General features: G+C 60.1%; 1 protein-coding gene across 3 annotated transcripts in view; it reads left to right on the top strand.

Moving 5' to 3' along the window:
- Window positions 1–27,281, top strand: part of VAV2 (vav guanine nucleotide exchange factor 2) — a 178,783-nt gene that overhangs the window by 82,285 nt on the left and 69,217 nt on the right. For all 3 annotated transcript variants that reach the window (XM_032634005.1, XM_032634004.1, XM_032634006.1), the window contains exon 3: window positions 14,302–14,360. In XM_032634005.1, the coding sequence (XP_032489896.1) occupies window positions 14,302–14,360 (59 nt within the window). The remainder of the gene's footprint in view (window positions 1–14,301; window positions 14,361–27,281) is intronic.

The following is a 27,281-nucleotide window of genomic DNA, read 5'->3' as shown; positions in this document are numbered from 1 at the left end:
AAGCCACCAGGTAACCAGGATTGAGAGACAGGACGGAGCCAGCATCTACTGGGCGCCTGGGGAGTTCCCACCACACCCCGTGGGGTGGGAGTGGCTGCTCTAATCGGCCCGCAGAGTATGGCGGGACCCAGCGAGGGCATTGGGCTGACTCCAATGAGGGCCCAGGAACAGAAGGAAGTACTCCTTGGATGGGTGACCTTTGAGGGCACTTTGGAGGAGGCTAAGGTCGGGCAGGAGGCAGGTGAGGGCGCTCCCGGCCGAGGGAGCAGCTCAGGCGCGGTGGGCCGTTAAGTCACAGCCCAAGGAGGTGGCACATCATCGATGCGTTTGCTCGCCGTGTGCCTCTGGGGCCTCACCCCGGTGGCCTGTCAAGTGTGTGCGTGCCTGTGTGCGTGTGCTGGTCTTATTCTGTTTTGCTGCTGGTGTCCTGACTGCTCACCATTCATTTCGAGTGCCCACTCCTCGGCCGTGAGAGCCGCTGGAATCCATGTAAGCAAAGTCGTCAGTCGGCCGCGGGCCTCAGGTGAGGGTTTTGCGGTGCCCTTGACCTCCAGAGTGGCCCCGGATCTGGGAAGTCTTCTGGTCCGATGGCCTGTGCAACGCCAGCACCAGCTTCTTGTATGCCTCTCGTGACATAGTATGCTCACTACCCCCGGTGGCAGCCCACCTCCCTGGGGGCTGCTCCCACGACACCCAGGCCTGCCTCCCTGGCACCCGCCTGCCGTGGTGGGGACCGCGTGGGGTGAGCACAGCAGGTTGTTTCGATATGTTCCTGTTAATCTTCATGTTCCTGAGCTGACCCAGCAGGTCACCAGCTGGCTCTGCTATTCCCCGCCCCCCCCCCCCCCCCCCCCCCGCCCCACTTCTTGCTGTGTTGCCCTCGGGGCCATGTCTGGACTTCTTGCAGGGTGTCACTGTCATTTACCAGGACCCTCTCTGAATCATTGGGGGAAGCAACGAAGCAGGGTCCACCTGCTTGAGGAGTGGTGAGTGGGGCATGAAGCCTCGTGCAGCCTTGGGGACGTCCCTCCCTGTGACTCAGGAGGGAAGGAACAGAGAGGGGGAGGGGGCGGGGCCCCAGGGATGGAGCGTGGGAGATTGTTTCTGCGGGCCAGGTCGGGGAGCTGAGCCCCGGCAGGGGGGCGTGGGTGGGCCCTTCCTCTGCTGCCCTCCCCAGGCAGCGGCTCTCTCTCCCCCACTTCGGGCCGGCCTCTCCCTTGTGGTCACGGAGAATCTGTTCTGGGAAAAATGCATCTTTGAAGCCTACCCTCAGGGAGGAAGGAATCCATGAAGAGGCTGGCGCGGGAAGGCCCCTGACGCGCCAGGATTAAGCAGGGATCGCGATGAAACTTCTTTTCAGGGAGCGATCCGGAGCTCTGTCTGTGGCTGTTTTCCATCCGTCTCCTTCCTCACAACGTGCAGGGGAGGAAAAACCACTTTGGACTCTTTTCCTGCCGAGGGTTTCCTTTGCACGAATGGGGCTCGCAGTTGCCGGGCAGCAGGGATTCTTGGGCCGATCCTGCTTCGGAAAGGAGAGAGGTTCTTCATGGTCCGTGTGAGCCGGCCACCCTCTGCAGCGTCAGGTGCCAGGGGAGGCCACTTCCTGAGGCCGTCCTGTGGACAGCATGCCCTCATTTATGGAGAGCCTACTGCATATATGCCGGCACTGTGACACATGCTAGCAGGTCCCCCAGCGAGTCCAGTTCATCCCTCGGGTCTGAGGTTGAGTGGCAGGCACCTCACCCAGGAGGCCTTCCCTGATGCCCCCCGCCCCCCGCATTTGGTTAGGTCCCCTGCTGTGCTCCTGTCCTCGTAGCACTGGGTCCTGTGAGCTGCAGAAGTCACTTCTGGTCTCTCGTCCCCGGCACAGTGGTGAGGGGACGTTGAACACGTAGGTGAGGAGAGGGGGACCCCCAGCCTCGTTATCGTCCCCACGCTACAGATGAGGGCCTGAGACCCCCGAGACCTCAGGGCATGGCCGAGATGGTGGGGACGGTCTGCAGCTGGATATCAAGCCGGGTTTAGCGACACCAAGCCTGGCACTCTGTCCCCTGTGGAAGGCTGTGCCACAGGCCCCTGAGATGGGGGCGGGCGGGTGCCTGGCCGAGGCAGTGGGGAGACCCCTCAGCAGGGTCCCGCATCCTTGCTCCCTCGTGCAGGGAGTCAAAGGCGGAATTCCCAGGACGCATGAACAAGGTAGGCAGGCGCTCCATAGCCCGTGGTCAGCAGCTGCTCTCGGCTTCTCCCCACCCTCCCTCTCTGCTGACCCGTTTGGAGCCTCCCCGCCATCCCCGGCAGGGATGGGGACTCCTGCTGAGGGCAGTGTGTTGGGGCTGCCGCTTGGGGGTCTCCCCCCAGCTCCCGGGGTGTCTTCCCGGGAATTGTGCCACGACTGGTGGTAAGGACAGAAATGCCATCGACTGGCTGGCTGAAACAACACACGGTTATTTCTCACATCTCTGGAGGCTGGAAGTCTGAGATCAGGCCCCCAAACGGTCAGGCTCTGGTAGGGGCTCCCCTCCTGGTTGGCACACGGTCACGTTCTCGCTGTGTCCCCATGTGTTGGAGAGAAACAGAGAACAGTCTCCAGTCTCCTCTTCTCAGGGCACCAGTGCCCTTCATGAGGCTCCACCCTCATGACCCGATTGCCTTCAAAGACAGTTGCATCGGGGGTTAGGGCTTCAATACGAGAATTTGGGGGGGACACAAACATTCAGTCCACAGCGAACGCTGACCAGTGTGCAGTGACGGACAACCACAGAAGGCTTGGAGGTGGTGGAAGTGGGGGGCTGCTCCCCCAGGAAGGGCAGAAATGATGCTTATGACTGTGACAGTGAACCCACAGGCTGGGTGGACCTCCTCAACCACCAGGGTGTGTATTGCCCCCGTTTCTCGGGCAAGGAGACTCTGGGACTCAGCTGCACTCAGCATTGCCTCCTCGGTTGGGGGGGGATGGGGACCCTCGTCTGTCAGACTCAGAACAACCTTTCTTTTTTTAAAAAAAAAATTAATTTAGTTTTGGCTACGTTGGGTCTTTGTTGCTGTGCACGGGCTTTCTCTAGTTGCGGTGAGCAGGGGCTGCTCTTCATTGCGGTGAGCGGGGGCTTCTCTTCGTTGCCGTGTGCGGGCTTCTCATTGCGGTAGCTTCTCTTGTTGCGGAGCACAGGCTCTAGGTGTACGGGCTTCAGTAGTTGTGGCTCGTGGGCTCAGTAGTTGTGGCACACGGGCTTAGTTGCTCCACAGCACGTGGGATCTTCCCGGACCAGGGCTCGAACCTGTGTCCCCTGCATTGGCAGGTGGATTCTTAACCACTGTGCCACCAGGGAAGCCCCAGAACAACCTTTCTTAATGCTCAGTGCTGTCAGACCTTTCCAGAAACACCCACCCAGCCATGAACGCGCTTGGGTTTGCAGTGTGTCTTGTCATTTGTGTAGCTGCTCGAGGCCATCCTCACACAGCTCTGTGGCTGCTGTGGCGCCGATGGTCATCCCTGACGTCCCTGATCCCTCTCCTGCGGGAGGTCAGCAGAGCCGGGAGCCTGTGAACACAGCACAAGCTGAGCTCTGCCTGGCACTGGGACCTGGGAGGGGCAGAGCCACACCCTCCTTTGTCATCAGAAAGCCCAGGGAGAAAGTAAACACTGCAGGGCTGCAGGGTAGCCAGAGCTTCAAAGGCTCTGCAGGCGCTGGCGTCAGGAGCAAGGAGTGGGCGAGGGCTGATCGGCAGAGGAGAGATTCTGGCTGCTTGTGCCGCCCAGCGCGCTGGGGTTGTGCTTGCAGTTAATAACTGAGTTACTAAGTCATCACTTCAGAGATAAGTGTGTATATTGGAAAATTATTGCCGTGGCGTAAAAGATACAACTTTTGTTCCCCTTCCCATTAAAATGGCCATTAATCAGGGAGAGCAATAAAGCAGCTCTGAAAGTCATCGGCCCTCGCCAGGTGATGGCTGCCGTCACCTCGCCCCCATTAGCAAGCTGGGAGTTTGACAGATGAGGAAGGCCCAGGGAGCCAATAAGCCAGAAATGCTGGGGCGGGGATTCCTGGCTGAGGCTCGGACCGGAGGCTGAGGCGCTAATCAGACCATCCACGTTCTCAGCCATCTCTACTACTGTGTGTGGGTGACCACTCTGACCCTCAGTTTCGTTATCTGACAAGGGACACAGTATCACCTCCTCATGTGGTTGAGGATTCAGTGAGGCAGTGGGGTAACTTTGCAGCCCAGTGCCAGGCTGGGGGTCAGGGTCAGAGCTCAGGTTCATGGTCAGGGCTCAGGCTCACTTGCGTGTAGTCTTCTCCAGAGAGGCCCCTGGTTGGTGTGAGGCTCTGAGCGCTGCTCACGGGCTGAGACTCGGCAGCATTGCCAGGTTGCCCAGGGGGTGTGGATCCCCCGCCTCCAGGGGCTGTGGCTTGGCATCCCTCGGAACTGTGTGCTGGAAGACCGCTACCACCTCAGTACCCAGTGTCCCCCAGTGCAGTTCTAGGACGGGATGGAGGAAAACAGAATCCACTCCCTGTTTCTCAGCAGCTACGTAAAGTCTGAGGAGGGTGTGAAAATGCAGAAGACGCCTCTTAGAAAGGGCTTGGGGTTGGACAGCCTGGAGCCAGCCGCCTCTTACAGTTGGGTCCCCGGCAAGTGAGGTCGCAATCCCCTCATCTGGAAATCGGGGAGGATGGTCCTGACCCCACGGGATTGTGCTGGGGCCAAACCATACGTGCCGAGGCGGGAGTCGATGCAAAAGCAGAGGGAGGTGTGTCTGGGGTGGGCCCCGGGGACCTGTAGACGCCTGCTGCCTGGCCCCTTGGTTCACCGTCTCCGCCACTAGGAAGAGGGAAGGGAAAAGTGTAGCGGGGGGGGGGGGGGGGGGGGCCTTTCGGGAGGGCATGGCCTCCTCCTGGGATGAGGGCTCCTCCCACCCTGCCCAGTGCTGTTCTGTAAAGTGTGTGGGCGTCGCAGCCCTGGGCCGCCCTTGGGACGCTCCTACCTTCGGGGCAGTGACTCGTGGTGCTGTGGCCTCGCCCCGGATCAGCGGGGAGCTGTGTCGCTGCCTGTCTGCAGCTGGCTTTGAGATGCCGCCTACGTTTTGACACACCTTCATCCCACCTCTTACCTGCCAGATGGGGGAGGGGAGGCCCAGCCTGTGCTCCCCTCCTGCTGCCCTGGCAGCTCCATCAGCAGCTGTGCTAACAGGGAGGTGGGAGGGAGTGTCGAGAGGGATGGTGAGCCGCATTCACAGACGATGAGTGGTGGCCTGGGGGGACCCGCCCCATCAGGCTCCCAAAGCCGCTGTTGTGGTGGGCGGGCTTCCGGGCCTCAGGGCCTCACTTAGCAACACTGCTCTTCTGGGGTTTGTGATCCTGCGCTGCTGTCTGTTGGCCTCAGGTTGGGTGGATGAACCAGCCTTGCTGGGGCAGGGTCCGGGTGAAGATCTGGGGCCCCGCAGCTGGATGGATGACCTGCGTCCACCTCTACTCACCACTTGTCATCTGTGAATCCCCGAGCCTCAGTTGCTTCTCCGTGAAATGGGAAGTTTGGCAGGAGTGTCTCCCGGTGGGGAGGGCGTTTGGGGGAATAAACAGAAATAAGCCTGGTAAAGACTTGGCCGGGGGGAGGCCTGGATGCACGTTAGCTGAGGTTGTCAGTGAAGACGGTCAGGGCAGGGACCTGGAGCTCCAAGTGGCGTCCCTGCCTCCCCGGCTGGCTCTGCCTGGAAGCTACTGGGTGGCCTTTGCAAATCACTTACATCTCCCTAGCTGGGTTTTAGGTTTCCCATCTGCAGATTGAAGAATTTGGACCAGGTGGTCGCCAAGCTCCTTCCACTAAGGATTTTACGTTTCCTGACCGATTCCTGCAAACCCTCCTCGTTGGGAACAGCTCCAGCTCAGGGTCTCCCTGGTCCTCTCCCAGCCCTGTGAATCACAGAGCGTTTGCCCCGACGTTGTGGATCAGGGACCATAGATAGCCGGTGCCCAGGGACTCTTGGATGGACACTGTGTGTTGCAGGCGCCCCTGAGCCTCATGGCTGGGCGGCTCTGCATGCTCCGTTCACACCTGACCCCTCGCTGTGTTCCATGAGGACACCTGGATCCAGCTTCCCTTCCAGCCTCTTTCCTGGTTCCCAGGGTTATGGAGTGCTGCCCCCGGCGTTTCCTGCTCTGGCTGGGTCGTGGGCTTCCTTCTCCTCTGGAGTTATAGGCGCTGGCCCATCACCCTTACACACTGGCCAGGGCAGCTGGCCACCTTAGCTTGTTGCAGTGGGGAGGGGATGGTGCCGGGGGACGGGGGCCGCCGCTTGGCCCTCCTCTTCCAGGTCTCCGGAGGGTGTCAGGACGGAGGGGATATTAAATCTCAACCCCCCGCCAAGCGTAGCCTCGGAGACACAGAGAGGGCAGGGATACTGGCGGCAGAGAACACGGGGAGGAACGGCGGTGGCCCCTGCCCCCTTGCCATCTCCCCTCTTGGGCTCAGTGTAGTGGTCAGCTGGTCTCAGAGGCCCCGGGCCACGTGCCGTCCTCCTCTCCAGGCTCCTGGCCCTGGACCGTTTACAGCTGTGACGTCCCTGGGGGCTTCTGCTTGGCCCCCTCACCAGGGGCCTCACCAGGCCCTTTGGGTCTGTCCTGTGTGCCGTGGCCCGGGACTCTCAGATGTGATCAGAGCCAGGGGAACGCCAAACTAGGTCACAGCCTTTCATTCCCAGTAGGAAATTGAGGCCCGGGGGGTGGGGTGGACGCTCAGAGAAAGGGCCGAGCAGAGAGCGGAGCCAGGGTCCAGCCTGTCCTCCTTGAGCACCCACCTTGGGTAAAGTGGGGGCCAGGGCTGTCTCCTGGCCCCGGGGAGGTGGCTGGGAAACGTGCTCAGCGTCCTTGCTTTTGCGGGGCCTCCTATGTGTTTTAGGAGCTGAGCTCCAGTGCGGTCCCCGCCACCAGCGGTGAGACCTTGGTCCTGTCACCGTCCCTCTCTGGGCTTCAGTTTTCTCAACTTGTAAGTAAGAGCAGGGCAGCCCCCGTGGTGGGTGTGGCCGTGGAGATGGAGGAGTGTCCACGCACAGAGGGAGCTGAGGGCTTGCCAGGCGCTGGCTCCGCTGGAGGTGCCCTGTAGGCAGAGCGGTGTGAGCCCACCGTCACAGGTCCGAGAGGGCCCGGGGTTCAGGGATCCCTCTGTGTTGGGTCGTAGACGTCAGCAGCTACAGAGTCCGAGCTGTGAAGATTTGGGCTGCTGGCCGCTGAGGCTCGGGGTGGTCTCTTCTCCCTGCATTTGAAGGTCTTAATCTGGACCCACCGAGAGAGGAAGTGCAGCTAGATTTGGGGAATTGTTTCAGATCTCACTGAAAGCTCAGTTCAAGGGCACGACAGAGCAGTGGGCCAATTCTGAGATATCCACAGTCTTTGCTTTCTTAGCCTAACTCTTTCTTTCCTCCTAAATCACTTTCAAGCTCCGACCCTCTAAAGGCTACCAGACCCTCCCTCCGAGCACTCCCCTCCCAGGTTGCTGCGGGTCACTTGGCTCTGTGAGTGGCATTTTTTTCTTTTTCATTCTGTATCGCTGTCTTGGGGCTTGGGGTCTGGCTCCCTCCCATCTCCCCGCATCCTTTTGGCACCCTTGAAGGAAAACCCCATCTGTTAGGTACCGCGACACTGCTGTGCAGAAGGTGGCGGCTAAGAGGTGACCGTGCTCCCCACTGGCTTTTGTTTCCCGGCCTTCTAGTGGCAGAGCTTGAACACGGAGCTGTGGTTGCCCGTGGTTCGTAATGAATCACTCCTTGCCGGCCGCTTGTCATTCCGAACGCAACAGCACAAGTGTTTCTGACCTTTTTTGCTCTTGATGCGGAAAGAGGAAAAAAGGAAGGGCAATGCCGGCTGAGCTGAGAAAGCAGTTTATAATGATTTGCTTCTAAATATGCGGCCGCGTTAGCTGTAGATTTCCCCGATAGGTGAGTTTCCGGGCAACGTATTTAAATGAGTTTGATCATCTGGCCCGTTTTGTCTCCTCGGAGCTGCTGGTGTGTTCGCAGATGAGTGGTTCTGGCTGATAAGAAAGTCTTGCTGGTCTGTGCAGTTCCTGCTTAATGATTCCTAATGACCGAGGGGAGCTGGGGCAGGAAGCCCACTTGTCAGCGACTGGGCAGCCGTCCGGCCCTTTTAAAGGCCGACTTGTAGCCATCTCTGTTCTTTTTTTTTTTTTCTGTAGGCGGGCCTCTCGCTGTCGCGGCCTCTCCCGTTGCGGAGCACAGGCTCCGGACGCGCAGGCGCGGCGGCCATGGCTCACGGGCCCAGCCGCTCCGCGGCACGTGGGATCCTCCCGGACCGGGGCACGGACCCGCGTCCCCCGCATCGGCGGGCGGACCCTCAGCCGCTGCGCCACCGGGGAAGCCCGCCATCTCTGTTCTTGCACTGGATCGTCTCTGCCCATGCTTAGGTTCACAGTTTGAGTTGCAGGGCGGCGATGTTTTGTGTGATGACGGCAGAGCTGCCGTGACGGATAGACCTGGGCTGGGCTGGCTTACACGGGAGGTGGCGGAACCGTTCGGAGAGTTTCCCAGCGGGCAGAGAGTGCGTGCGTGCGTGTGTGGCCTCTGCTCCACGCAGGCCTTCTGGGATCCAGGCTGATGGCGGCTTTGCCACCTTTAAGTGGGGCTTTCAAGGTCACCCCAGGAGCAGGGCGGTTTCGTGAGCTAGGTCTGCAAAGCAGCCTGCTTGATGTCTGTTCCCAGTAACTGCAGGCGAGGCTGGAAGATGTGGTCTGGTTGGGCCTGGAGAGGAGTTGGGGGGCCTTTTGCCCACCGCGGCCTCCCGTGTGGAGTATGGCTCAGCTGATGGGAGCGCGGGATCGGCTGACACAGACTGGGTCCAGTTCCTAAGTGAGCCACTTATTGCTGGGTGACCTGGGGCAGGGTTCGTGTGCTCTCTAGTCCCCAGCGTCTGCATCTAGTAAGTGGAGAGTTGGGGGGAGAGAACCTTCCACGCAGGAAGCATGTTTGTGTCATGCTAATCCTATGACACCTAGTAAGGGCTCAATAAACAGTAGCTCAGGTTCTCATAACTAAGAAGTGGGGATTGGGAGGCAGGTTCTCATTGGAGCCTTTGCCGTTGATCCTGTCTGTCCATCTGTCCGTCCACCCATCCACCCATCTGTCGATCCGTCCGTGCATTCATCCATTCATCATCCACCTAGCCATCTGTCTGTCTGTCCATCTGTCCACCCATCCAATCAACGGATCATCCATCCATCCCCCATTCACCCACCCATCTACATGTCTGGCTCATCCACACACCCACCCAAATCCCCAGATATTCTTTGAGCATTCTTAAAGTCACTCTGTGATTTAGGCCATCATGTAAACTCGGTGAGCTGCAGTTTTTCTCACCTGTGAAATGGGAAGAGGCAGCTCAGAGCCTGGTTTTGAAGGTCAGATGTGATGCCAGCCCCAGAAGAGCTTGGAAAAGCTGACCATGGGACATGAAAGGTGTCGATTGTCTGGGATGCCTGAAGCTGTCTGCATGGAGCCCCTGGAACCATGGCCTCTGCTCGCCCCGTAGGGAAAGGGGAAAGCATGGAGGCTGGGAGACATGTCACGGACCCCTCCCCCACCCCACCGAAGGTACAGCGGGGTGGATAACAGAAAGTTCTCCTCTCAGAGCCACAGCTGACTGTGTAAGCTTGAGCGAGTCCGTGGGTCACTGGGCTTTGAATTCCTGTCTGTAAAATGGGGCCACAATTTCAGTCCAGCCTATCTCATGGGAGGGAGCCTCCTGGGGCTCTCGGAGCTCTGAGATGGCGCCTGTTGGGGAGCAAAGTGGCCCTGAATCTGATCCACCCTCTGTTACGTCCCGACCACGAGGCACGGTGCCTGCACTTAGCAGCGTGCATTAAACATTTGATGAGTGACTAAGTCAGAGAAGCTAAAATTCTTCATGTCCTCTAGACTGAAACAAACTTTTCATGAGATCTTACTTAATTTACTTCTCTTTTCTGGTATTGTCTGTCCTGTCCTATCCCATCCCATCCCCCCCACCCCCACCCCCACCCCTTACCATCCCATATCATCCCATCCCACCCCATCCCATCCCTTCCCGTCCCGTCCCATCCTTTTCCATCCCATCCTATCCTACTTCACTGAAAAAATGCCGTTAGGACCCGTCCAAGTTTACGCCTCACCAGTGGGTCAACACCTGCAGTTTGCAAACTCTGCCCCGGAGCAGTAGAAGGTGAGTCCTCACCTGAGTTACAGCCCTTGCTGGGCAGGAGGCTGACTGATTATGGCTGGGCCTCCTGCAGCCCAGGGACGACCCGAGCAGAGGAGGGTTGGCAAGCCCGGCAGCCCAGAGCCGTCTCCGCCCACTCGGGGCCAGGCCCTTGAGGCCGCTGTCTGGCTGCTTCCCCGTGCAGGTTTCAGCAGAGGCTTCAGCAAAGGGGTAACGGGTCCAGAGCTGCCCGGAGGCCTCGGGCTGTCCTCCCTGTCTCCCCTTGGAGACCCCTGAATGATGCTGCTTTTCGGAGTCCGAGATCCCCTCTCTGTCTGTCTCCTCATCTCTCCACCTCTCCCTCGGCCTCTGGTCTCTGTCTGCCTCTTCAGCCCTCGTCCTGAACTGCTCTTCTTAAGTCCTAACAAAGGCGCGAGCCTGAAGCCAGGAGCTTTGCCCTCTTCCTGTGTTTTCATCCGAATGGGGGGTGGGTGAGGCAACCCTTAATCACTGCGTGGATCTCCTCGCTCCCCTGGTTGTGCAAAACCCCCTTCTGTGAGCCGTCTGTGAGCACCTGCTGCAGGCCAGCCACCTGACACACGTTCCGCCGAGTCCAGCAGAGCCATATGAGAGACGCGCTTTTCTCCCGCATTTCACAGACAGGCAAACTGAGGCAGGGGGGCCGGATTTGAACCCAGGACTGTCTGGGCTCCTCCTCCCCAGCAGACCATCTGGCTGCAGCCCAGACTCGCCCCGGTGGCCCCCGGCCGAGCCCCACACATGCTCTGCTTGGGCCACCTTCTGAGGAGGAGCCGCCACCTCTGTCCCAGCCTTTGGCCTGGGCCCGGGGGTCTGCACTCTAAAGCTCCTCCCCTGCACGTGTGGAAGCTGATTGGCCACCGGTGTCTGGGAATCTGCCTGCCAGGATGGAGGCCGGGTGGAGAGCTGCAGGGTTGAAGCAGGCCACGCCTGGTGGGGACGGGGCCAAGACTGCCGTCCAGGGTCCAGACCCCGGACCCCGGCCTCCCAGCCTCTGGGCTGTCACACCCGTTCTTGTTCCTTCACCGAGTCTTAAAGGAGCTGAAACATTAAAAGTCACAGTCAAGACGTAGATGCAAGTGAACAGCACAGACAGCTGCGGTTTTGGGGAGTTGGCCGTGCACGTTTCTCCTCCCAGCAGGACTGGTCCCCGTGGGCGCACACCCTTCTCCTGTCAATCCCCTGCCCGGCCCCTGCACACACGTTTCTTTGTTTGCCTGGAGCTGAGGCTCCGTGGGCCCAGGCGGGAACAGTTGGTGGATCGCTGAGCCCAAAGGTCTGAGCCGCTTGTATGTGGAGGGAAGGGGAAGAGGGAGGGAGGAGGGAGAGCAGGTGCCGTGTCTTTTCATTCATTATCAGGGATGCAGATGAGAAATGGAGATAAAAGTTGGGGAAATGTCATCCATTGACATTTACGTTTTCAGAGGAGTTGGCAGGGACTGTGGGCCGGGAGAGTGATGCCTCTGGGGAAGCCCAGCTCCTCCATCCTGGGAGTGGGGCAGGCACCGGCTGAAGGCGCCTCGGGAAGCCGCTGAGGTGCTTCGCGCCCCCCGCGCCCCTAACCTTTCACGCGGGGCCAGTGCCCCTCATCTGACCCCACGGCTCTGAGGGGTCCCACGTCTGTTCCCTAGCAGCCCCTGCCCTGGGCCTCTGGTCACTGGAGTGAGGTCCCCCCTGGTGAGACCTGAGATTTCCCTTCTTGCACAGACACCAGCCAGGAAAAGCACAGCCCACGCGGAGCGAGGGGCAGGGCACCTCCGGCAGAGCTGGGACAGTTAATCCTGCTAACCCCGTTTAAGGAGCTGCTCCTGTCTGGTGATACACATCCAGAGCGGAGCCCTTTACAGACTGCTAGTGACAGGTTCCAGCCTGGAGCAAAGCGACTGAGAGCTCAGGACTGAGCTTTGCTGTGGTCCTGGCAGCAGGAGAAGCCATTCTGTCCGCTAGGACTGTGGACACGTGGACACAGGGACCGGTCTCCTGGCCTCAGCTCACTCCGCTGTGGCAGTTCCTCCCTGTCCTGGGCTCCACCTGTATGAGACTCGGCCTCGGCCCTGACTGCAGGTTGGCAGACAGGTTTCGTCTCCTGTGCCGATGCTGACGGGCTGCTGGTGCCTCGTGTGGGCTCCGCAGGAAGGACTGACTCTAGGCCTGTGTCTGGCTCCACGCGGAGGAGTGCGGCAGTTGATTAGCGATGTCTGCCACGGTAGGCGTAGGAGAGGGGTGGCGTGTGTGCCCTCTAGTTGCTAAGCCCTTTGGCCCTAACACTTCCAGCATTCTATCTAGTAACTATAAGGCCATCAAGCAACATTGCTTTAATTTTTGTTCTTCCTAAATATTTAGAGCCCTTAAAAGCCAAGACTAACGGCAGAAGCCAAGTTGCTCATTGTTTGTGAAAGGCCTCTCGGAGCACACAAGTGTGGGAGCCCTGGCTGGGCCAGCTGCACAATAAACCCATTGAGTCTTGTCTGAGAAAACACAGAAGAACCCTGTCATTCTTTGCATTCATAACTTCCGTGCGTCCCGGCCCCTGAAATAGAACCCCTACCGGAAGACAGCGCACAGCACTCAGCTTGTTGGCCCAATCTGCCGTCTCGCCAGCTGAGAAAGGGCCCTTCTGTATGGTTTGGGGTTCTCTCCTCCTCCTTTTTAAAAAGAAATTCCTGCTAGAAGGAGAGCTGCCCACAAGGAAGTCGGAGGCCTGTGTCCCTGATGGGGGACTTCGGGAAGGTGACCTAGCCTCAGTTTTCCCGTCTCCCAAGTGTGCACGGCAGGCCTGGCCTTTAGGGGTGTGAGGATTCGCTGGGATGATGGCCATGAAAGGCCCGTCAGACTCAGTTTCTGAGACAGCCGGCGCTCAGCAGAGGGTGTCTGTGACTTTAGCAAATGGTCATCACGGGCCACGTTCATGTTCCCCGTCCTCAGACGCGCACCCACACCCGCACCCGTGCACACGCAGCTGGCTCTCAGGGTCGAGGCTTGCCCCTGCCTCCTCGGTGCTCAAGTGTCTGGCACGGCAGGTGCCCCGTCAGTCCTGCCGGGAATCGTGAGCAGCTTGTGTGAGTTGTGAGTCATTCTCGAGTGCGTGGTGCTCTGTGTTCGGGGTCAGTCACCGCCCTCTCCCGGCCTCCATTACCCCATGACCATCTGTGGAGCCTCATCCCTGCTTGCCACTGGTCATTTTGGAGATCTGTGGAACGGCCGGCCGCGTTGAGGCCTCTGAGGCTGGGAGCTGGGCGGGGCCTGTGTGTCTGGAGGGGGCTGGACACGGGGCAGGACCGGGTTGGGGCAGGGGCGGCAGATTGGAAGTGCTTCTCGCCGGGCACTTCGGGAATTTGACTTTGACAAGTCTTGTCGGTCTGGGGAGAGCCTGCTGGGATCCCCTCATGAAATCTGAAGCTGGGCTGCTTCGTTTCCCCTCTACACCCCGACCCCCCAGGGCGCCGGGCATCTGTTTAAATGGTCATACTGGAGAGAGGAGGGGCTGGAGGGGAAGGGAGCATTATGCTGGGATGTTTGCCTCTACGCTGTGCCCCGGGCTGCTGTGTCACCTTGGGGAAATCTCTTGACCTCTCTGGGCCACTGTTTCCCCATCTCTGAAATGCATCAGCACCTACTCGGAACAGGAGTTGTTATTAATCATACGGTAACTTGCAGAACAGGAGCCTGGGGTGAGCACTTTGTAGGCATGATGTCTGAGCAGACAGACTCTCAGTGGCCCCGATGAGGCAGACCCTCTCCTGGGGGAGAACGAGACTCAGGGAGTGGTTGATGTCGGAGCCCCGGGAGTCGGCAGAGGGGGGGCTGTGAGCCCAGCCCTGCTCCTCTCCAGGGCGCCGCGCCGGGCGTGCAGCAGCCCTCGGCAAACATTAGTGCACCAAAATGACATATTTTGCACGACAAATACAAAAGAGGTGTCTTGCCTAAAAAATCTTACGCTGTGTTTTTTTTGTTATTGTTTACCAAGATGAAACGGGCTCAGTGAACTGTTCTCGACACCTACAAAACGCTTCATTACAGTTTTATGATGACTTCAGGCTTTCCGGTGAAATTACAGAAGCATCTTTTCGTCTCCCCCCAGGTCATCTCGGCTGTGTCGAGGCTCTCCCTGCACAACTTGGCTCAGACCAAAGGGATCAGGTGAGCTTCGCGGAACGCGCGCTGCTGAGTGCCTGCCCTTTCATCTTCATCCGCCACCCACGTGCCCTGTCACAGATATTGGAGTTTTGAGCAGACACCGTCTGCCCTGTGTCTTTCTCATGAATTTTCAGCGTGTTGTCGGGTTGCCTGTTGGCAGCGGCTGGAGGGGGCGGGGAGGAGGGGAGAGGCTTCAGCTCCCACCGGGGAAATCTTGCAGCGTGTTACTGATGGCTGCAAAATCTCTCTCGATTTAGGTAATAAGATCAGCAGATTAATCCTTTCACAGATCATTGCCTACCTAAATGCACTCTCCACACATCAGAAGTGGGTCTTGCCTCGCATGAAGTAGCAGTGTTTGTTTGCTGTGATGGGGCCGAGCCAGGGGACCTGTCTGCTTGGGGCTGCAGGCCTCCCGGCAGGAATCTCTCCACTCAACTTTAATTCTGCTTGGATTGCAGAGAATCCCATGGCCCCCGTTGGTCTGATCTCTCGTCCCTGACACGTGGACGTCGTGGGGCGAGGGGCCCTGGAACTGTGAGGGCGGAGGGGTCAGGGGAGATGGGGGGATGGGGGCATGCCGGCCACGGGGGAGGGGGACGGGGCGGCACCCCAGGTAAGGACTGGTCATTGTGTATTCTGACCCATGGATTGGGGTCAGGGAGACCAGGTTCCGTATCCGGTGAGGACAGGCACGGGCCCTCCCTTCCTCGATGTCCCTGGGGATTGTGGGCTAGCAGGGTGGGGATGAGAAGCTTGGGAGGGCAGAAATAGCTCCTCCTGCGGGTGGAGTGGATGGGGTCGCACCTGGCTGGGTGCAGGCGACTTTGTGAGGGTGGTGGAACTACGGAGGGGCTTCACCCTGGTGTTGTCGTGGAGGGGGGCGCTGCACATTCGTGGGCTGGGGGGTCCCAGGACCAGGGTGCCTACTGCAGTGGGACCCTTGGTGGGGCTGTTTGCCCAGGTCCAGAGGGTCACCGGAACAGACGCAAATACTAGGGAACCCACCCAGAACCTCTTTCTCTGTTGGGTTCTCCAAGGACTCAGAAATTTCATTGAATTGCGGATTTTTTTTTAACGTCAGCTGAAGGATAGGCTGTTTGAAAATGTTTTTAAGCTGCTATTAAACACATATTCGAGAATATTTATAACACGTTTAGGGTACAAGGAATAACATTAAGACGAAACCCCTGTACCCACCACCCAGCCTATGTTGTAGAACTTCAGCTGTGAGGCCCCCAGTTGCATGGGCTGGTTTTCATTGTAGCTTTTGTCTGTAATAAGGACACGTTAAAAATGTTTAATTGAGAAAAGCGAGTTGTTTCTGGATACAAAGACAGTATGTGGATTTTCTTGTGTTTTTCCCAGAAACGGTCGTCCGTTCTTTCCCCCGCTAGCCCGGGACGACAGGCGGTGTTCTGGGTTGCCTCTTACCCGTTCCAGCACATTCTCCACCTGTGCGCGTGTCTACATGTACACGTAGGCGGGAATGAAGACCTGCCACAGAAGTTAGTCATTTTCTCTGCTTTGTCACGTAACGTGAGCTTTTCTCTCAATCCGTTAAACATCCTCCCAAACAGGGGCCTGCTGCCAGGGAGCCCCGCGGTGCCCCTGGGGCGGACGAGCCAGCTGGCTGTGCTTGGACTCGGTCCTGCGGTGGCCTGAGCACCGTGCCAGGCTCCCCACGCCGTGCCCTGCCGTGCCCGAGGCCCGTGACCGAGGCTGGGACCGCCCTGTCTGCAGGCTCCTGGAGCCTCAGTTTCCCTGAGGGTTGACAGCCAGCCATAGGGTCTGCCGGTGGCTTAGAAGGTGGTGAGGGGCCTGAGAGCGGGCGAGTGACCTCTGATCAGTGTGGAGGCTCCTGGGGGATGGGGCGGTGCCCTCCCTCCTGGCCTTCTCGCCCCCATCCCCCCATCTCCCCTGACCTCTCCGCCCCCATGGTCCCAGGGCCCCCGCCCCATGACCCAGGTGCCTCCCAGGCTGCTCCCGTGGTGCTCTCCGAGGCTGGCAGGTGAACTTGGAAACCTGCCCTCTCGCCTCCCTATTCCGGGAGCCGCCCGGGCAGTGTGTGGGCACAGTGGCCCCCTGGATGGGGAATGGAGACCCTTAGGGCGATGGTGAGCAGAGAGGGTTGCGATCTGGGCTGCGGAGTTGGTGAGACCCGGCCGTAAACCCTGCATCCTGTTGGCTGTGTGCCTTGTGTGGGAAGCCCCTCTCTGAGTTGGTGGATGGGGATTCCCCCAGGGGGCTCCTCAGGGTTCATCCAGATGAGGCACGTAAATCCCGAGGTCAGTGTTGGCCCACGGAAGGGCTCAACACATACTATAGTTCGTTGCAGTGATGTAACAGGGTGCATCGGGGGCCCCCAAGACCACCCTCGGGTCTGACGATTCGCTGGGACTCAGAGAACTCAGCAAAGCCACTCTACTCAAGATTCTGGTTTATTACAGCAAAAGGAACCAGATACAAATTAGCAGATGGAAAAGGCACATGGACTGGCGTCCAGGAGGGACGATGCATGAGTCTTCCAGGTCTCCTCTCTCCGAGGAGTTGCATGGACAGTGCTTCGTTCTCCCAGAACGATGTGTGATGCCATGGGTGAGGGTTGCCAGCCAGGGAAGCCCCCCTGAGCTTTGGTGCCCAGGTTCTCGTTTGGGGTGGGTCATGTAGACGTGGCTGACTGCCCACGTGGGTGACCTTAGCCTCCAGCCCCTGCAGAGGTCGAGCGGTGGCCCCACCATAAACCCCACCATTTCCCAGACTCTGTGGCTGGGCCCAGGGCCCCCCAGGTAGACAAAGATGCTCTTATCAGCAGGACATCCCAAGGGCACAGAGGTCCCTGCCGGGAGCCAACGGACCAGGACCTGATCTTCCTTGAATGTGCAGGGTGTGGGCGGCCCAGGTCTGCCGAGTTAACCCTTTACTGCACACGGGGGAGGGGGAAGTGAAGGGGATGGGGGGAGGTGTTTGCAGACAAAAGGAAGAGGCAGGGCCTCCCGGCAGGAGCAGAGCCTTTGCAGGAAGAGGCTCACCTGCATCTCCTCCTCGTCTGTATCGCTCGGTTTCCCCTGCGCCCCGTCCCCGCCCTGTGTTTCTTCTCCCTCCTTGTTTGAGCCCCAATCCAGAACTTTCCCAGGGTCCCTTCCCTCCGCAGCCCCCTGGGGACAGGACCTCCATCACTTCACACGGCTCACCCACCCTGAGCCTGGGAGGCGGCTCCGACCGCCCCCTGTAGCACAACGCGTTTGAATCGTCTCTCCTCGTGCGCCGTACAGGTTGAGTTTTCACGGGCAGTTCACCATTCTGGGAGCCACCGGCGCTGACACAAAACACTCCCTTCCCTTAAGAGCGTCTCACAGTGTTGTTAATTAGCAGAAGGTGTTCCTTTAGCCAAACCCTTTTCTGTTTTGAAAACCCACAGACCAAGCCTGCAGCCCTGCAGAATCTCTTCCTCTTTTCTTTCGTGGCTGGATAGGAGCCCAACATGGTCCTTTAGAAAAATGATCCTTTTCACAACGCTTGCTCTGTGCATAAGGAGCCGATTTTCCACAAAAGCCCCAATCATGCTTCTCAGAGGCTGACGAATAGGAGACTTAATCTAAGAGCCGCACCCTGGTGCTGGCTGGGGGATCAGGAGTGATGTGTGTGCGCGGTGGGGGTGATCCCTGGGGAGCCACCCAGCTCAGCGTGTGGGGATGTGGGTCCTTGTCGCAGCCGGAGCCGGCCCTCCAGACTGAGGGATCATCACGGCTGGGAATGGCTGGGAAGGAGGAGACTGTGAGACCCTCTCTGCGGCTGAAACTGAAAGGTGAAGCCAAGGCGCCCCCCACCGGCGGAGGTCTCATCTGTCAGCCACCTGCTCGTTGAGTGACCTTAGGCAGGGAAGCTCTTGGACCCTCTGTCTCTTCTTCTGTAGGCTGGGAAAGCTCTCCCTGCCACGCAAGGTTGCCGTGAGCCCGTACACTGTGCAGCGTGATTTAGTGCAGCCCCTGACACTCTGTGAACGCCCATGGGCTGCCGGCTGGGTGGGGGGCCGACAGGTGGCCCCCCAAAAGATACATCCACCTCCTAATTCCTGGACCCTGTGTGACAGGGAAACGGTTCTCTGCAGGTTGCGTTTTTATAGATGTACTTACATCTATAGAAACGTAGTTGTAAGAGGGCGGCAGGAGGGTCAGAGTCAGAGGAAGGAGGTTGCAGTGATGTGGCCATGAGCCAAGGAACGCGGGTCGTCTCAGAAGCTGGAAGAGGAACGGATCCTCCCCTGGAGCCTCCGGAAGGAGCCAGCCTTGCTGACACCTTGATTTTAGTCCCTAAGACCCATTGCAGACTTCTCACCTTCCGGAACTGCAAGATAGTAAACCCGTGTTGCTTGGGGCCACTGTGGTGCTTTGTGACAGCAGCAGTGGGAGTGAATGCAGATGGCATGGGACAGGAGCCTTAGGAGCGGGTGGGGGCCTGTCGTGGCGCCCTAGGCGCGTGGACGTCTGCACACACGCCGTGCTGGGTCCGGGTGGTGGGCTGGGCTCTGGGTCCTCACTGGGCTGAGTGCTTCTGGGAGCAGGGACCAGCCTCCGTCTTTGATTCCCTGGTCCTAGCCCAGCCCCACCACCCTGTCTTGTGCTCTCTGGCTTTTTATTGAGTTGCACTAAACTTCACGTAAGCTTCATCCCTTTGAAGTGCACGGTTCGGTGGCAGCTCACACACATTCAGTGTTGTGCCACCATCACCCCTGTCTTACTCCCAAGCGTTTCTCACCTGAACGGAGGTATCCCACCAGTTGGGGCAGCGGCGCCTGCAGTGTTCCTGATCCTGCCTGGGGCTCTGTAGAAGGTTCTAGAAGGGGAGGGTGCTCCTCATGGCAGAGGCAAGGCTGGTGGGGAGGGAGCTCCTGTCTGGGAGGTGTTGGAGGAGGGCGTGCAGGCAGGGGAGGGTGGGCAGTCAGGCCTGGTCAGTTTGGTTTCCTTTGTTTCAAGGACCCCAGAGCTGCTGTGATGTGGCAGCCGAGGCTGGTGACCCGCCGTCACTGGGTGGGGTGGGGTGCTTCATGCCTCAAAGCGGTGCATGTTGTGTGGGCCACGCCCTCGCTCGAGGGAGCAGGTGCGGATGGGGCTCCGCCTGGCCTGTCCCCCCACTCTGGCCGTCCTCACACAGAACCTACCTCAGAATAAGGAGGGGCAGCTGAGGCCAGTGTGGGGCCCCCGCCTGGCGAACAGAGTGGTCGCAGTGTGTGAATTCCTTTCGCATTCTCCTAACAAGGTGACACCTGCTTGCATGCAGGGCCCTCCCGGGAAGGAATCTACTGTTACATTAAACCTCCTGCCGAGAACCCTCTCCCCCCACTTGGTGACACACTCGGGGAGGAGGGGACAGCCCTGGGGCAGCGGGAAGAACCCAACGCTGGCCTTGGCGACACCAAGACCGTGTCCTATCCACGCTGGCCACGGGGACGGAGCTCCCGGGAGGCACCACGGAGCCTCTGAAGCTTCCCCACCATCCAGGGCCTGCAGCGTCCTTCCCTGGACACCTGAGTGCTTGCCACCGGCAGCTGAGCCTGGGCCCCAGCTGTGAATGGGGCTGTCGGGAGGACGGCATGGAGGAGGCGGGCTGCGTGCTTGACAGACGGTGGCAAACGGTGGCCGGTTGACTCTTCCTGAGTCCGTCGCCACCGCAGACACCGGGAGGGCCGCTTCCTTTCACCCGTCACTCACCCCTGCGCAGAATTTTGAAGGAGCGCTCTGTCTGCTTCTCTCTGCCGCTACCACTGTGGGCACGAGAGCTGGAAAGGGACACGTTTGTTCAAAAAGAACTTAACTGGCCGTTTCCCGCGGGGCAGCGGGGAGGTAATCCGTGCTGGAGGTGGTCAGGAGAAGCGGGATGCAGCCCGGCAGGAGGGGCGTGAGTAGCCAGCTGGAGCTTCCGCGGCGGGCGGGGGTCTTTAAAAAGACACAGCGCAGCTGAACGTCTCTCTGCCGCACTCCCAGATCGTCGCAGTCGTTGCCGGCTAGACCTGCCCACAGAACATGTGCATCTGGCTGAGCTAATGGACTTTAATTGTTGTTCCCTCCCCTCCCCCACCGTCACTCGCTCCCTCCCATTCACCTACCCACCTGCCCACCTGTCCTTCTGCCCATCCAGCCCACCATCTGTCTGTCCGTCCGCCCATCCTTCCTTGCACCCATCATCAGTCCACTTACACATCCACCCATCTGTCTGTCCATCCCTTCTTCCAGTTGCCCGTCACCTGTGCCCTCATCCGCGCACCCATCTGCGCTTCCGCTTCTCCGTCCACACCCCGTCCTGCCACCCTTCCTCCATCTGTCCCCTTTCACGTAAACGTCAGTTGGTTGGTCTCCACGTGGTGCTCTGAGGTGGTCAATGGCTGGCAGAGTGATTCCCCAGCACGGAGCGGGCCCTCGACATTGTGTTGCAGTGGAGGGCGGATGACGAAGTGACCCGGCCGACTGGGGGCGGTGCTGGGGTGCTGGGTCAGTTTCTGCACGCCCCCAGCCTCCATGGCCTCCTGGGTAAAGTGGGGTCAGAGTGGTAGCCCCCTCCCTGGGCTGTTGTAAGGATTCACAGGATGGCCGTGACGGTCTCAGCACAGGGCCTGGCACGTAGTAGGTCCAGAGCGCTGAGGGACAGGAGGCGGAGAAGGACCCTCTCTGCATGGGGGAATCTGCCCGCGCCTGTCTGGGAGGCTGGGAGGCTTGGGGCAGGTCGAGTGTGAATCTCCGCATTCCGATTCCTCGGCTCCCACACCTGGCCCTTCATCCCCCACTTTTACACACGGGGAAACTGAGGCCCAGAGAGCTTCCCGAGCAGGTGGTGACGGGGCCCAGGGAGTCGTCTGCTCACTCATTCATTCCTTCGCCCATTCATTCATTCATTCATTCTGTCAGTGCTTGGGGATGCCAGCAGCCCTGCACAGGTGCTGGGACACATGGGGGACCAGTCACCGTCAGGTGCGGAGATGGACGCCGGACCCCGGTCACAGGCAGCCGTGTGCAGGGCGGGGTGCGGGGAGAAGCCGGAGCGCGACCCCAGGCCACAGGCACGGGGTTAAGGGCCTAAGAGACCTGGGTCTGGGCTGCCGGTGTGATTTTTAGCAGGTTTCTTAGCCCTGGGCCTGTTTCCTGCTCTCTGAAAAGGAGGCTCACTTGGCTGATGGTCAGAGCCCGGGGCGAGGGCCAGTGTGGAGTGGCCCGAACACAGTTCTCAAAGCGAGGCCCGAGGACGCTGCCTCCCAGCCCTGGCTTCCCATGGGGCCCCCGGTGAGCCCGCAGGAGGGCAGGTGTCCTGGGCTGAGTGGTGGCCCCAAGAAGGTATGCCGTGGAACCTGTGAATGTGAGCTTTGGGGAAAGGTCTTTGCAGATGTAATTAAATTAGAGATCTTGAGATGAGATCGTCCTGACTACCCCGTGGGCCTTAAATCCAAAGACAGGTGTTCTTATGAGAGGCACACGGAGCAGGGACCCAGGGACAGAGGAGGAACCTGGAGATGGAGGCGGAGGCAGAGACTGGAGTGACGCTGCGAAGCCCAGGACCGTCTGGAGGCCCCGGGAGCTGGGAGACGGCGGAGGGCTCCCCACAGAGCCTCGTGTGGCCCTGCCTGCCCCTTGATTTCAGGATTTGGGGCCTCCAGCACCAAGAGAACGAAGTTCTATTGTTTCAAGCCCGGGGATGTGGGTTTTGCTGGGCAGCGAGCTCTGGGACGGGGCCCAGGCAGGGGTCCCTCAGCCTCTGGCATCCCCGTTGCGTGGGGGCGCAGAGCTGCACCTCCTGAAAGCCGAGCAAGGGCCCCCAGGAGCCCCGACCCGGTCCCAGCACAGCCCTTGCCAGCCTGAGACCTGACTGCCGAGGAGGAGGCCAGCGGCTGGCAGGGAGGTTGGGGTTCAGAGCCCCCCTCCAGTTATCAGGGATGGGAGGTGGGCCTCCAAGGACAGTCCCCAACGACATGCAGTGTCGGGGGCTGTAAGAATGTCCTCGGGCACTGGAGCCCCAGCTCGCCCCCCTCCCCAGGCTTGTCCTTCCCTCTAGGGAGCGAAGACTGCTTCACTCTGTAACAGGCAAAACAATGAAACGCTGTCTTCTCAGCAAATGCCACCATTAAACATTTATTGGGCAGCTGTACAACATTATCCGCTCGCTTTCAGAGACGGAGAAGGAAATCTTGTCCTGTTTTGCAGTGGGATTTATCCACATGCGGGAGGGATGTGAGGTCATTAAAAACGCTCTGGAACAGAATGTGACATCGCGGTGTGGCCAGCGGTACGGGGGGATGTGGCCCTGCTAGCCACCAGCCCCCGCCCCCCAAGCCCAGCTCTGGGGCCACCAGGTCAGCGCTGCCCTCTGTGCAGCCCTGAGCTCTGCTCCCAGCTGTGGCCGGTGGGAGGGGACCGGTCTGGTGCTTTGGGTACATCCAGTCACGCGGTGTGACAGCAGCGCTCGGTAAGCCCGAGTCCCGCTCATCTCACTGTCGGGAGAGGGGCTTTGGTAGTAAAGGGACAGTCCCCCCGATGTCACCTGGGTCATCCTTCCCACTGTGGGTCTCCTCTCGCGCCCCTCCTCCATGCCGGCTGCTGCTGTCAGGATGAACCAGGCTCCTCAGTGCCAGCAGACAGCCCCGAGTCTCGATGACTTGCTGCGGTGACACGTGTGTGTCGGCCGTGTTCCCCTCCACGCCACTTGCCCCCAGAGCCAGGCTGACAGACGGCCTCCTGCTGGAACAGAGTGGCCACCGCGGCAGGGGAAGGAGACCCAGCAAGTCACCCACTGGCTCCTACCTACAGCCTCCGCCCCGTCGGTGAAGCCAGGATGTCTAGCGACCGGAAGTCAACCTGCCCCGCTGCGGGATGCTGCCCATCCCTGCGAGGAGGGACTGTTGTGTCCCGTTCTAGAGATGAGGAGACTGAGGCCAAGAGCCTGGGGGGCTGGCCTGAGGTCAGGCGTTTAGGGACTGGTGGAGTGAACTCAGATACGGCCCCGCCAGGCTGCCTCGGAGGGGCCCCTGCACCGTCCAGCCCTCGGTGGGTGAGCCCGTGCCACCTGAGCCTGCCCGCCGCCCACCGTGTCTCCCTCACCTCCGGCTTCACGCTCAGGCACCGGGTCCCAGCCGCCGGTCCCCACCACCATACGCCTCATTTTTAGGCAACTTGTGGCGATATTTTGACAGGAGAGAAGGGACTCTTGGAATTGACCATCTGTCTGGCTTCCCTTAACGTTCCCTGCTTCTTCCCTCTTGGTTATCAGTTTTCCCTCTTTTATTTTTATGGATTCATTTATTTAGTTTTTAATTATTTTTAAGTCTCATGAGGCCAGCATTCAACCCCCAAACTAGAAGCTTCTAGCTCACAGGGCAGAAAGAAACGTACGAGCACCTGCTGCTCTCCCGGGTCCTGGCCCCGGCGGCCCCAGCAGGAAGGACGGTTAACCACCATCCTTAACTTCGGGTCTGCCACCTCCTTGCTCCTGTAAAAATTAGTCTTATTGTATTTCATGCGTAGTTTCGTTTAGCCCCCGTTGTTTTGGACCTTTAAATACAGAGTCACCAGGTGTAAGCTGACTCCTGGGATTGCTGTTTTCACGGCCGTCACGTGATCGGTCAGGTCATGGTGTGCAGTTCTGTCCTGCGAGGCACGTTGGCCTTTCCGGAGCTGCTCCTGTCCCCCGTTTCCCATCCCCCCCATCGTAGCAGCAGCGACACACATGGGGCAGAGCCCTCCCCACGGGTCGGCTCACAGAACGCGCACCTGGACCCCGGGAATCAGGATTCAACCCCATTTTGCAGGGGAGGCTGAGACCCCGAGAGGGCACCTCTAGCTCGGGGGTTGCCCAGCCGGTTGGGGTGGACCTGGGACCTCATCCTCCCATACTCCCATGGGAGTCATCTGGGGGTCAGGGGTCCTGGGGCATGGGCCCAGCACTGACCCGGGCACAGATCCGCTGCCCGGGGCATCTCCGGGCCCTTCCAGCCTCAGGTCCTGGCGGAGCTGGCCTCTGGGGGCTGGGAAACCAGCCTCAGGTCTCACCTGCTGACCCTGGGGGCAGCTGAGCCTCACTTTTCCCTTTGGGGTCACTGGTAGGGAGACTAGGGCAGGCCTCTACCCTGCTCGGCACTGGAGGGTCCGGCCCTCCACCATGCGATGTGATGCGGGGCTGCCCAACGGCCGAGGCGTGGTCCTGGCCCCGCCCCTGGTGGGCTTGGTGGCTGCAGGAGGCTGGGTGCCCTGCCACTGAGCACCCATGGGCCCTGCACGTCTCTCCAGCTTGGGAATCTGACTGGCAGTCCGGGAGGGGGGTTTGGATGGGATGGGCGTCCGGCTCTGGCCCCTCCCAGGAGGGCAGCAGTGGTTCTGATTAACGCCGAGGCCTGGAGCCCGGCCCTGAGGCTTGGCTGGGCCCTCGGCCCTACAGACTCCAAGGTGAGCATCACAGGCTGGACAGCTGGCCCGAGCCCAGCCCTCCCTGCCCAGGGCCACCTCCAGACCCAGGGCTGGCGCCATCCAGAAGGGCTGCAGTCCAGTTCTCTGCTCTGAAGTAGCCAAGCCGGACCCCCGGGACACGTGGGGGGCAGCAGTCCTGTCCGTGCCCTCACACGAGCCCAGGGCAGCCTGCTGCCCAGACGCTGGCACGCACCTTGCCCTGCACCGTCACCAGTCGTGTGCACCTGCTCCAGGGGCATGAGTCTGAGGCTATGGCGGCAGAGGGAGGGACGGAGGCCCTCAGATGCAGTGGTCAGTGCCCCTCTCCGAGGAGGTGGCCTCGATCTGGCCGGCCCCCGAGGAGTGAGCAGAGCCAGTGTGGACAGGTCTGGGCATCGGAGGCCCAGGCAGAGGTGCTGGGGGGGGGGGGGGGGTGGGGAGGGGATGTGCTTGGTGTCCCTGTGGGACGGAGAGGGGCCGGGGGTGGGAGGAAGATGGTGTTGGGAGGGGTGGGCAGGGTGGGGGGGTCTCTGGTCTCTCTGAGTGTGAGGGGAAGCCCTGGGGGTCGTTTCAGCAGGCAGTGGCCTCTGAGATTTTGTCTAGAAACTGCCGGCCCCGTGTGGACTGCAGGGGCTCCAGGGTGGAGGCCAGGACCAGTGAGGGGCTGCCGTGGGTGTCCAGGCCGGAGAGATGGTGGCTCGGGGGAGGGGTCATGGGGGGAGGGGAGCGAGAGCCCGATAGGCCACAGGAGGGGCTGGCGGTGCAGGGAGTGACACCCCACCCACCCGCTTGGCAGGTCAGTCCCTCGGGGTGACCAAGAGCTGCAGCCCAGATGCTGCCGGACGCCTGGGCAGGGGCGAGGAACGCAGGCTTGCTCCCGCCTGGGTTTCTTCCCTGCTCTGACCCCTCTCGGGAATAGTCCTGGCTCCAACCCCGGCTCTGTCACTTCCTGGCTGGTCTCTTCGGGCAACTTTCTCTACCTCTCTGAGCCTTGGTGTCCTCATTTGTGATGAGACGGTAACCCCCATCTTGTGGGGGGCTGTCATGACTGACGGGGAAGCCTGAGGACACCCCCATCCAGAGGCCTTTCCTGGACCCCTCGTTTGTGAACTGGGGGGAGGGCTTGGGTTTCACTTGTGTCCTTTCAGCAGGGTGTGTGTGTTCCTACCTCCACCCCAGACCCTCAGCCCAGCGGTAGGGGCTTGGCCCGATCGCCCTGGAACGGTCCCCTCCTCTGGGCAGTAGGTGGAGGGCTGGCCAGAACTGCCCCAGGAAGAGGACCTGCTTCTCTAACCGGAGTCCACAGACCAGTCTTCCAGCTGGAGCATCATCCATCCCAGCTCTGCCACAGAGAACACAGAGATCAACTAGTGATGCCTGCCCCGGCCAGAGGGGATGGGAAGGTAGGGGGTGATTGCAGGCAGGCCCAGGTTTGCCCTCTCCATCCTGGCGGACCCACCAAGGGGAGGGACCCTCCCTGCGGGCCTGCAGAGGCCTTCTTAGGACTTGGTGGAAGGGCCAGGGTCTGACTCTTCACTTCCCAGCAGACCAGCGGGAAGTGGGGGGAGGGGAGAGGAGTGCCTCCAACTCTGACACCCCAGCCCCCCAGCCACCATCTTTTCTCGGAGGTGGGAGAACGTGGCTCAGAGAGGGGAGGGGTCTTGCCTGTGGTCACACAGCGGCTTGGTGGTCTCTCAGAATCCCCCCTCCGGGTCCCCCCAGATCCCTGAGGAGGGTCCCCAGCTAGTCTCCTAGCCTCCATGTATTTACGAGGAAGATCTGCTTTTTTAAAAAATAAATTTATTTATTTTTGGCCGCGTTGGGTCTTCGTTGCTGCGCGCGGGCTTCCTCTAGTTGCGGCGAGCGGGGGCTACTCTTCGTTGCAGAGCACGGGCTCTAGACGCGCGGCCTTCAGGAGTTGTGGCATGTGGGCTCAGTAGTCGTGGCTCGAGAGCTGTAGAGCGCAGGCTCAGTAGTTGTGGCGCACGGGCTTAGTTGCTCCGCGGCATATGGGATCTTCCCGGACCAGGGCTCGAACCTGTGTCCCCTGCATTGGCAGGCGGATTCTCAACCACTGCACCACCAGGGAAGCCCGGAAGATCTGCTTTTCTGACACGTCCCAGTGGGTTTACCGTCCAGAGCCAGCAATGTGGACTGGACACCCACCTGGCACAGCCAACTACCGGTTCTTCTCTTTCTGACTCTCACTGCTGTGCCCGGATGTGACCCAGACGGGCCACTGTCACCGTGTTCAGTGCGGCCAGGCCGTGACCGGGGAGCAGCAGGAGGGTCAGGGGGCAGCTGGGGCCCTGCTCTGCTGTTACAGGCCTCACAGGGCCAGAAGGGGCATTTCAGGGAGCAGACAGCTTTGGACGTGGAGAAGGGGAAAAGGGAAGAGCGTTTCCAGTAGCCGCCCGGGTGTTCCAGGGTGTAGTTTTCCATGCATGCTCAGAGCTGCCCTGGTGGGGGGCCCCATCCCTGCCCCACAGCCGATGGGCTC

Source organism: Phocoena sinus, chromosome 6 (genome assembly GCF_008692025.1).
Source record: "Phocoena sinus isolate mPhoSin1 chromosome 6, mPhoSin1.pri, whole genome shotgun sequence".
Lineage (NCBI taxonomy): Eukaryota > Metazoa > Chordata > Mammalia > Artiodactyla > Phocoenidae > Phocoena > Phocoena sinus.
This window is presented reverse-complemented; position numbering and strand designations above follow the sequence as displayed.